A 12,074-nucleotide genomic window follows, 5' to 3' on the forward strand; every position below is an offset into this window, starting at 1 on the left:
AAGTCGGTCCTGCCGGGAAGCTGTGCATGCTGGCCAGGGCTGCGGCCAGGGTGGGGCTGTTGGCAGGCACAGGGCCAGTGAGGGTGGGAGTGCAGTGTGGGCTGCCTTGGGCAAGGCTCAGCCCTATGTGGAGTGCTGCAGAGGCAGCCACAAGCCAGAGATGGGGGGTGGCAGCCTGCACCTGCACCACACCGCATTGCTGCATGCACCCCCGGTGCTCCCACCTCTTCCTTCCCCCCACCCTCGCCCAGCTCCCAGGACCTAGCACACAGGCAGCCCCCAACACAAACCCCTTCCCAGCACCCTGCATGCACTGCCCCCTCCCCCCCCCCACACAATATACAAGAGTAAGATTTTATTTTGAGCCATTATGCAAATTGTACACACTACTCAAAAAACAAAAATCAGGAATAAATTTTTTTTTTAAATAAAGTTAAAATACATTATAGTAGATGTCTGCTTTTTAATATTCACTTTGTATTTTATCTATAATTTGCTAGAATTATGTTCTGAAAGATGTTGTGTGCACAGCCCTCGACAGCTCTCCAAAACTCATTTAGTGGCCCACCAGCCGAAATAATTGCCTACCCACGGGTTACCATGTCCATTTGCTAAGCCCTCTGAATCAGTCGTGTCCCCATTACTTTCCAGCTGAAACTTTCCTTACGATTCAGACATTCTTCCTACCTGACCAGAGGTACATGCAAGCCACAACCTATGTCACACAAGTATGCAATGTGAGAGGGGCAGCTGAGGGAATCTGGTATTTTTCTGACAACCAGTCTTGATCAAGTTCAACTACATCATTCAAAACCATGGGATAATAGGGCACAAAACCAGGGATACTCCAGGGCTGGGGGGTGGGGCAGCACTTTAACGAGGAGTGACTCCGAGAGCTGCTCTAATTAAAGCGCTGCCGCATCTCCTATATCAGCATCCCTGTACTTTAAAAATGACAGTGGGAGCACCTGAACTAAAGCTTTAGTTCAAGTGCCCCCACCCCCATTTTTAAGCATGGGGAGGCTGATACAAGATGCAGGAGGCGGCTGGAGCACAGCAACTTCTCCAGCAAATTCGATTAACCGAGTCTGCTCTGACGTGCTGGAATTCCAGTATGCCAAAGCAGCCTCCGTGTTAGCATGTGGGCGCCCACAGAACGTAATTTTGAAACTTTGTAAATTGCTTATGTGAGATCCCATTAAAACATGCTAGAGATATTTAGAGTTTAAAGGACAGTAAATCAGCTAAAAGAACTCAAATGATATTAAATCCTATGAAATCACCGTAGTTCAGTTTAAAAAGAAAAACTGCAAACACTATTTTAACTAAATGCCACACACCCTTAAATACTATCTTCAAATTGGATCCTAATAATAGTTGGGAAAGAAACCCTAAAAATTTACTGAAATAAAAGGACTTAAATTTTTTTTTTTCTGAGTTTCACTATCTGAAAAAAGAAGCAAAGGCTGGATCAGCAATCAAGTGATAGACACGGAAATTTTTTTAAACACTGAAAGTTTTCCAAGTGTCCTCTCACTATCAAAAGTAAACCTTCTTATCCTTATATTTAGAGAAGACTTTTAACAATCATGGAAGCAGTTGGGTTTGGGGGTCTGGGTTTAAGCTGTGGAAGCACAGGAAAAAGCATTCATCACCTGCCTTCAGTACATGGATTGTGTGCTTACTTCATAGCATAGTCTCAAATCCTTACAGTATATGGATCTTTGTTAAATTACCCTGGAGGATATTCATAATAAAAAGTACTTCAGTTCACAGTGACAAAGTGCCAAGGCAGTAACGCTGCTTGTTATATTTCAGTTGCAGATTTTCGACTACAAGGCAAATGAGAGGCATACGTTAAGTGCACGTGTTGAACCCTCAGCAAAGAGAACTAACCTTCAGTCTGCCACCACTGAGCTCCTCGCTGAGTTTCAGCCTGGCATCAACAGTTCTTTTCAAGTCTCGTTGTAAACGGCGACCAAAGTCCCTGAACATGGTTGAGCCTCCAGAGAGGACAATATTCTGTGTTGAATATGCATACAGAAATAAGTAGTTAGAAATAAGAAATTTTAGTGAGAAATTAGTCAACAGCCTTGGAAACTAGGCTTAAGATGATTATACAGGTGACTTCTGTTTACAAGGTAATAGCCCAACATACCAGCACTTCTGATTATCAGGTCCTTTAAATAGGTAAAAGTATCAAGAGGGGCATTTGAAATTACTCATCTCCCCTAGAAATTCAGGCCCTCAACATTTAGTCTGTTCTGGATATGGTTCTTCAGCCTATGTTTAACAATTTAACAGAAATGAATTAAATAATAAAAGTTTTAAAATACCAACATTTTTACAAGTTGAAGTGCAACAAACACTCAACAGGGGCTGTCGCAATGAAACAAGGTCAATTGCTTAAGAGTTTAAGAAATTCTCTTCAGATTATCATCTACTCTTCATCTCTTTTCTCCAGTTTTACCTCTTTGTAAACATGGAACTAGAACCCCAAACACTTCAATCCATCTACACATTCAAACATACTGCACACTGATTTCCGGCAGCTTGTTGCCAGGGAAAAAGTGCATTTGTATTCAAGAAAATATGGTACTTTTGCAAGATGGAGCCATTTATAGTGAAACAGGCAGTGAATTATTCAATTTTAATGGAAACATATTGCTGAATTTACAATATCAATTTCAATATAAAACCAAACAACTACACATCTATATCAAACACAGGAACCATAGGGATTGGACTAGGGGTGCACTGACAAAAGATTTTCTTGGCTGATATCAATGGCGATCATTAACCATCCATATTGGCCGATACCAATCCGATAATCGATTTGGTTACATGCCACGCTGGAGGCTGCTGGAGCATGCCAAAAAAAAATAAATAAAGGTTCATAAATGTCAGTACTTTAAAATGCACTGGCATAAATAAACCTTTTTTTTTTTTTGGCATCCTCCTGCATCACATGCATCTAATGAACTTCAGTTCAAGTGGCACCGCCACCATTTTTAAAAATGGGGATGCTTTTAAGCAGGACAGAACAAGCAGAGCAAAGGCAGATGCAGGCTAATCACTGTGGGCTCAAGGCTCTCCACTCTGCTGCCTTTGCCCAGAGAGCCCAATGCTGACCACACACCCCCTGCCCACCCAACAGAAGGGGGCACAACTTGCTGTCCCCATTGCTGCTGAGCAGGCAGGGGGCATGCAGCTGGTACAGGATTCCCAAAGGAAAAGCAGCAGAGCAGAGAGCCCTGAGCCCACAGTGAGCAATCCACATTTGCCCCATACACAAATCTGGGGGGTGCACATGCCCCCCATGCCTCACCCAGGGGTGTGCCCCATGGCAGGAAGCCCCCCCACCAATCTCCCACACCCCCTGAGACAAGCCACCAGTGGCTCCATCTCACTCCCTGCCAAAGCCCCGGGTCCCATGCACTGCCCAGGCTGGGCAGTACTCCCAGCCCCCGCCCCACTCCCTCCCTCACCATGGAGACCTCAATCTGCCCCCACCCCCACCCCTTTCCATGCATAGACTAACCTGCAGCGAGCTGCTCTCCATGCTGCCCAGCTGTATTCCTGGCTATGCACGTGTGTGTGGCCACGCATGTACATACAGCACCCCCTGCATCCCACTCCCAGCAGCACCAAGCAGGACCCCTTGCAAGCTAGAATGCTGCCCCCACTTGCAACAGGAAACCCACTGTTTCCCATGGGAACCCAGGGATCCCGGTCCCACAGGAAAGAAGGAACCTAGGTGTCTGGGGGCCCCAGCCAGAGGGCATAATTAATTATATTTATCAAAGAACATTATCAGCTACAACAGCCAAAAAAAGCCGACAATGTAAAACCGGCTTTTATTGGTGCTGATCCAATATGCAACTGATATATCAGTGCACCTCTAGATTGGACCTTTCTGAGAAACACAACTATTTTTAAAAGTTTACTGGTTACTGACCTTATACAGAGGACGTCTAACATCAATGGGACAATTCTGAATAACTTCATCTACTACATCTGAGATGGGTTGTGTGAAGTCAGGATTAGCAAACTAAAAATTTTGGATAGAAACACATTAGGTGTTTTTTTCACAAAATTTTATAATTCAACATCCATAGAAATGTTGCAATTTGAAATACTTCTGACTTTCTACAAACAAAACTTCTTCTTGACCTATTGTGGGCAAGTTACTCAGGGTATCCTAAGAAAGCAAGAAATGAAGGAGGAAGTTTGAAAGAAGAAAGCTACAATAAATGCCATCACAGGCATTGCAAGCAGCATGCCACAGAAACTTTACAAATGGGCCATGACTAATTCAAGATTAATTCCAAAGTCTTTATTGTAAAAGCAGTGTTAATCAGGGAGAAATAACAGCAGGATGCTGTGGGCTGTTCCCCCTACTTCAGTGAGCAACTAGTTTATCAAGAATAGAGGAAAAGAGGAGGGCGGGGGAGGTGAAGGGAGAGAAGCTATTATGCTACATGTGCAACCACTGAGAAGTATTAGAAACAAGAATGTATTTATTTTTATGGCAATTCAGCAGAGTGTATGAAAAAATAAAATCTAATCAACTTATTTTCCTTCTGTCAAGTTTTATTCCATATCTTTTGTTCACTGTAACAGTTCAAAGGCCACCCACCCTTCTCAGAAGATGAGCACTGAAACCAGTAGCTTAATTCAAGATGAGGGAGTGGTCATGAAAACAAAAAAGAAAAGGGAAGAAAACTGAGTAGCTAGATTCATTCTCATCTGTTTCCCCACACCCACCCCGTTCCAAAAAATGGGCCCAGAAAGCAAGACTTGATGGCCCAGAGATGACAGTGGGAGGAAGCAATTTTAAACAAGCAGCAGCACTTGGAATTAATTGCCCGGAGAGAGGAGAAACAGGAATAAAAAAAGATAAAATGACTACTGGGAAAAGGCAACAAAGTAAACTACTATACTGTCACTCCTTTCCTTTAAAAAGTTCCTAGTGGAGTGCTGTGTTTAGTTAAAAAGACATCATATGTACAATTAAAGATTACATAGCCCCAAGAAAGAAAACTCACTGGATTCATATAATACCAAAATACTATAAATACCAAAATACCTTAATACAGTCAAAATACCTTAATACAGTAAAGTGTAATTTGAGATGGGCACATTTTTAATAGGTTTCAGATGCAATTATTATGCATTATGCAATTAAATGTAATTATTACACTAGCCCCTGAACTGTTGGTCTATTCTTAAAACAAGATGTTGAAGAAAGCTGTTAATTTACATCAATTTACCTCGGGATGAAAGAAGATCTCCGGTCCCAGGAATCTCTCATAGCCAACATCAATGGTGAACTCTTTCTTTGAGATTGCATTTATTCCAGTATACTGTTTAATCCACTTTGTACCATCCGTGTCATACTTGTTAAATTCTTTTACTAAATCAGGGCAGACATAACTAAAGCGCTCCTGAAAAATTAAATATGTACATTTGCAAAAGTCTCCCCAAACATAACAGAAAAAAAAACAACAAACTTAAAATAATGTGCAGCAGTCTGAATCCATATAAACATAGAAGTAAACTTCCTCAAAAAGTAAAGGTTTGAACTCCTAGGAAGAATCTGAAACTGGTGGTTTTGGGGGAGAGGGAGTCTAAACAAGTGAACTGACATTTACTATACACTATTAGATAATTTCACCTAAGAAATTCCCTGCCATTACAGAAGCCCAAAATATTGGCAGAGCTCATTGGTACTGTCCTCACATGGCATATAGCAATTTTTAAAGGTTTTATTTTCGTTGGGTTGCTTTGTGGGAAGGCAGTGGGGTAGGTATTCTTGTGGCCTTTTCTGGACTTCATAATTGTTAAACAATTGCCTGGACTTGATCAAGCCACCCATCCCTTCCTGTTGTATACTGCCGTGCAACTAGCTTTGTTACTACCATTTCTATGCATCATTAAGTGAACACAGCATCTCTCAATGGACTAAATCCAGTTTCTTTCTACTTTCCTCCAAAATTCTAAATAAGAAATGAATACTAAAGTGTTCTGCAGTATTGCCATAGAAACATGGAATATAATAATGTACTTTATGGATCAACTTTTTACAATAATAAAAGACTGGTGCTATAGAAAAAAGGGAAATAATTTGCAGAAGGCATAAATAGTAGTAATTATGTCATTTTATTTTAGTTTCCACCAGCAGGTTTCCAATTAATCATTACAACATTTACTTCAGAGAAAAACATAGTTACAAGCAAATTTTCCTTTGTGGGGGGGGAGGGGCAGGAGCGGGGGAAGGAGGAGAAAAAGATTCAGGGTATTTTACAAGAATTTAAATGTTAATTCCTTATCAACTTTCCCACTTAGATCAGAACATTTTAAAATTATGCTTTTAAAAGCATTCAGTCCCTTGTGACATGACTGCCAGCCATGAATTTTCATCTTACCTTCACTGCTTTAGCTGTTTCCAAAGATTGTTCAGGAGGAATTCCTACTTCTCTCTCTCTCAGCAGTTGTTGAATGAAGTATGTTATATCTCGTCCTGCTATTGGAATATGTTTGATACAGCTGCCAATAACATAGCCTTCAGCCTTAAAGTAAAATTGGTAAGAACAGACATTGAGAGAAATTTCTTCATCAACATAAAGTATATAGACCCAAATCCTGCAAGTCTTTATGCACAATATAGTGCTTGTAAGAGGGTTTATATAACTAGACTTTTAAATAAATCTAAATTGTAGCAATTAGTCACACCTTTACACTCACATACTTCTTATCTTGTGCCTCTGTATCCTGTGACTGGTTGCTTTTTAGTGCATTGTCTGCTAGTGTTTTAAGCAAAAAGAACTAGACAGGTACATTCTTCTCAGCACTCAAGTGACAATAATCACCACTCCTTAATATGTATTTTTATATGCTCCTTAAATCAGATAAAGTAAGTGCCATCATATGAGAGGCACTCAATCCTACTAAATATTCCTTAACAGCACTCAGAAAGGTTATATAGACTCTTATGTCTATAACAGAGCTGACAATCCACACAGACAAAACCCATGAGTTTTAAAGATAGGGAAAATGATGTAATATTGCAGTGACCAAGATTTCACTTTAGCACATCACAGTTGGTTGACAATTGTTTTTCAATTTTTACTTCACTTCCTGTCCTAAAGAGCAGTCATCTGACTACTAAAAGTACTTGTGTGTCTGCTCATACTAGTGTTAGGGTCAAGAGTATTCCTTAATGCAGTGTTTCCCAACCACTGTGCTGTCAGAAATGAACAGGCGTAATCTAATACGAAATTTTGCCGTGGCTACGAGCTACAATAGTATGAGGATGGGGAATGCTTTAACAGGTGTGCTGTGGAAAAATGTTATTAATGGAAGTAGGCAGACAAGGTTCCTTGGGTGAATTTGATATCTTTTATTAGACCAACCCAAATGGTTGGAGAATAGTTATTAAGCAAGCTTAATTAATGGAAGTATGCCTTTGGCTGGAAAAGGTTGGGGAACACTGCCTTAATGCAGGGCTGTCCAGCTGGTGGCCTGTGGGCCACATGTAGCTGGCAAGGGGTTAGGGTGCAGCCCCAAGGAGCCTGCCTGGCTCCATCTTCCACATCCCTCCATCTACAACAGCAGCCAAAGTTTCTGGCCTCCACCTTCTTCCAACTTTTACTGCCTGTCCCTGCCCCAGGGAGCTGAGGATGAGACTAGGACTCTACAACATATGACCAAGATAGACTGTGGCTTGCCTGGTGTAGATTATATGTACCTGGACCCCGCACATGTGGTCCACAAGGTGTTCAGCCCCCAGCTTCTTAGAAGTTGGACAGCCCTGACTCAAGAGAACCCACTGCCTTCATCAGTTGCAAGAATACCAAGCAAATGAATTCAGATAACTTGTACTGCCATATAGGATAAGTACAGAAAAAGCTGTGTTAACTGGCACTTTATTAGCCGGAAAACTTTATTAACCGGCATCCGAGGGACACGGCAAAAGCGAAACTGGAAATACTACAGAGCTCTTGCCACTTCTTCAGGCCACAGCCCAGGGCAAAGCAGCCTGCACAGGGTCCCCTCCCTGTCCCCCAGCACACTGACACTGGGGAGTGCCCCAGACGATGCACATTTGATTAACCGGAATATTTGATTAACCAGCATCCCCCATTCCCGGGGGATGCTGGATAACAGAGCTTTTACCGTATTTGAGTCAGTTTCTTATGCAAGAGAGAGGGAAAGTATTGGCTTAGTTATCCCAGATCCTAAGAAGTTTGTTGATGTTGATAATGCATGTGCAATTTACAGGTGAGCAGAGGATCAGAATGCAGAAGATTAAAGACTTAATCTTTCTATTGTTTCCTAATCTAACACGCACTTGTTATGCTTCATACAGTATTTCTTGTATTAAGTATCTTTTAAAATGCCATAAACTGTTTTGGATTCTACAAGACCTCTAACTTTAATAACGAATTCAAATATTTTAAGTTAAAATGATTTAGCCAAAACTGACTCACAAGTCTTTAATGGTGCATTAAGCCACAAAAATAAAAAAGGGAGGTTAAATAAATACTTTAAAATTTCACTGTATCTGGACAAACATACGAAACATAACTTTCTAACTTAGCAAACTGCACACAAATAATATAAAATTAAGCATGCCAACCTAACTGTGGGGATTCTTATTTCTACTTAATACCAAAACTGCATTAGCACAATGGTATTAGTGTGTTTCAACGTTTAACATTTCAACAGTTAGAGTGGCCAAAATCTGGAATGGGCTCCCAAGGGAGGTGGTGCGCTCCCCTACCCTAGGGGTCTTCAAGAGGAGGTTAGATGGGCATCTAGCTGGGGTCATCTGAACCCAGCCCTCTTTCCTGCCTATGCAGGGGGTCGGACTCGATGATCTATTGAGGTCCCTTTCGACCCTAACATCTATGAATCTATGAACATGCTGTAAACGTTGGAAATAAATAGAAGATGCATTTATAAAGGAGTTTAATTCAACTGATAATGGCTAAGTACAAGGCAGTCAAAAAGCCCTTAGCTCAGGTTAGCCTAAGCTGCATAGACTGATCTGATCTGCAAGTGAACAGTTATTCACTTTTGATTCTGGAAACGCAGTGACCCAGTGACCTGGGGCAGGGTGGGGCAGGGCGGGGCTAGAGCAGGGGAGGTATAAAGCATTCTGTGATGCTGGGAGACTGAGTTAAACTTGAACCTGAAGGGGATCTGGGAAAAAAGTACAATAAACTGATTTAACCTAAATCAGTTAAGTCTGATACTACATTCATCCAGGTTTATCTTAAACTGGTTTCGGCCATTTTGAAAGTGGTTTGTGTGCACTTGACTTAGTTGAACTGGTTTCCAATCACACCAGTTTGTGTAATATCTGTCCTTTGCCCATATGACTGATTCATGTATTTTAGTTGGAATAAAAATCAGGAAGAATTCATCCTTTTCTTAATAGCCTTTTAAAGCCCACTAAACATAAGAAAAACCACCTAATTTATCATTACAAGGGTTGAAGTCTCAATGCCTCAATAAACCTTAGCAGACAAAGTCATCCCTGTTTAATAGCCTAATAATTTTTTGCTTAATACATTTTACCAAGGTAAGAAAGTTAAAAAATAAAATAGTTTTGATCATAACCATACATTTAAATATAATGAATCATCAGCAATTGATATTATTAACTCCAAAGTAATTCATCTTTATATAGTTCCTCAGTTTGTAAGACCATTAAAAAAGGTATCCAAGTGGTTCTTCAAATACAAGATACATATTTGCCCCTCAAAGAAACAGAAGTGAAAAATGACACATCCACTCATTTAGGACAAGAACACATGATGTGTTTCAGTTATAAAACTTTCAGCATGAAATCTGATAAATGTCTTTGCATTTCTGCAGTGAAGGCATAGCACTTGGACATTCAATAAAAACAGCAAAGCTTAAATACTTAAATTTAGCAGTTTTAAAACTATCAGGATATATAATCATATATCATACAGTAATATATGGTAAAAGCCACTCTACTAACCAATCTTCTTACTAATTTTGAGTCAAGTATCAATTTTCCTACCTGTACCTATTTGCTATAAGAGAGTGCATTATTAAAGTGACACAAATTATTATTTTAGTTTGGATTATAATTTGGATAAAAGCCCTACCTTTTAGAACAGATGAAGAACATCATATTCTATTTTATAAATGATGAGACTGAATCTACTAGACTATAAACTAAAATTCATTCAACTGGCATTAGCTTTGTTGCAGAAATAAAGCGCTGAGCAGTTCTCAGCACCTAATGGAAGAGAGCCCTAAGTGATCTCCCCATGTCACTTGAGAAAAACCTGATGATTTCTAATCATGTGTTTTAATGGCATGGATTTATTCACGTGGATGCCTCCCACAGCCACCTTCAGTGAGGTTACAGTGCACTGGTATAGCATTACATTATGTTATTTTCATATATTTGAAATGCACTTACTACAGGAATAACATGAGTGACACCATCTCCACTGTCTATAACCGTGCCAGTCAGCGTCCGTTCTCCTACTTGTCTTGACGTCCAAGATGCAGCTAAGGCAAGGACAGCCTTGCAAAAAAGAAAGCAAAACCTAAGATACCATAAGACTAAACACACTCTGCAGAACATCAGCTGCAGAGGAATGTCATTAATCTTAGAATTAACCTTCATCCCCCTTCTCTCAAGATCAGGAATAGGGTTAGGGGTGGATGACAGACACACTCAGAGGCACCAGAAGCTACATCTCAAGTGACTAAAACAAAGCTTTACACAGATGAGTAATTCTGATTTTAACAATAATATAAACTAATGAAGAGTGGAATGAAACTAAAATTATTCCACTGTCAGAAAAAAAGTTAAATTAAGAGAACAGTATGCTGTGTGTCATACATACATTTCATTACCCTTGTTTTAACAATATATAGCACAAGTTACCATGTAGTGACAAAAGAACCAAGGATTCACTGCAAAGGCACTACCTACAATCATTCAAATTTACTAGCATTTAATTGGTTTCTTTCTACAGATAAGCAACTTTTTAAATCAAGGGCCAGATGCCATTTCTGATTTTGCACATATTGGAGGAAGTGCTTTTCAAACTGTTACCCAACCTGAAGGACCAAAGACTTTGCTAAGTGTCAGGATTAAAGCTTGTTTCACATTCTAGAAAAAAATAAAACTTGATAGAGACAAAAAAATGCATCATGCTTTTTTTTGTTCCTTTAGGAACGTTCAAATTTCAGAACAGGATGCGCCTAGAGTAAAACAACTAAATACAAAGAGCCACTGAAAGAACGAATTATTCATTACTGCATGGTGAACGCAGGTTTGAATATCAAGCTACCTTACATAGATCTAAGAAATAAGTCTCACCTTCCAGGAAGCATGAATGGATAAAAGTGACATGTCTAGAACTGTAAAATTGTGGAAAAATCTGAGAATGTTACCCATATTAATATCTGAGCTATGTTCTCTAGTGGCAAATTAGTACCTAAACATTTGTTATTTGGATATTCTATTTTGCACAAAGGTAGAAGAATTTGGCAAGGCCTAAAAATATGTTCACCAAATCCAAACAAGCTGATTTCTTAATTAAGACTATTCTGGAGAGTGAAGAGGGCAACTGACTACAGCTATGAAGTACATTGCTCCTAGCAACAACATCTCAAAGGAAAAAAACTCTTAAATGCTCAAATTAGCTAAATTTTCCATGAGAAGTGCCTTAACAGATAATTTTATGAATGCTGAAAGTCTTTTTTTTTTTTTGCATGCTTGAAAAATAGCTTTGGCTGAACTATTCCTGAAGGCCGTTAGAATGAATTACAAATATTTCTACTAAGTTTTGTGTGCTTAAGATGACTCTGAAAATGGAAACAAACTCAACAGTCAAGTAGCAGGACCAGCACATTGCAAAAAAATACCAATGGCACTGGTCTATGTTGTTTTCATCCCACCCCACAGGTACAGCACATAAAAGCAGCAATGGCCTCTATCAGTGAAAACAACAATTTTGTATCGATTACTGCCACTTATGGTGAGGGGGTTGGTTTTCAGGGGGGGGGGGGGGGGG

General features: G+C 39.9%; 1 protein-coding gene across 1 annotated transcript in view; it reads right to left on the reverse strand.

The window, feature by feature from the left end:
- Positions 1–12,074, reverse strand: part of ACTR3 (ARP3 actin related protein 3 homolog) — a 24,109-nt gene that overhangs the window by 4,724 nt on the left and 7,311 nt on the right. The window contains exons 5-9 of the mRNA XM_006018380.3: positions 10,466–10,573; positions 6,429–6,572; positions 5,274–5,447; positions 3,959–4,051; positions 1,897–2,022 (exon numbers count right to left, since the gene is read on the reverse strand). Coding sequence (XP_006018442.1) covers positions 1,897–2,022; positions 3,959–4,051; positions 5,274–5,447; positions 6,429–6,572; positions 10,466–10,573 — 645 coding nt within the window. The remainder of the gene's footprint in view (positions 1–1,896; positions 2,023–3,958; positions 4,052–5,273; positions 5,448–6,428; positions 6,573–10,465; positions 10,574–12,074) is intronic.

This window comes from Alligator sinensis, unplaced genomic scaffold (assembly GCF_000455745.1).
Source record: "Alligator sinensis unplaced genomic scaffold, ASM45574v1 scaffold277_1, whole genome shotgun sequence".
NCBI classification, from domain to species: domain Eukaryota; kingdom Metazoa; phylum Chordata; order Crocodylia; family Alligatoridae; genus Alligator; species Alligator sinensis.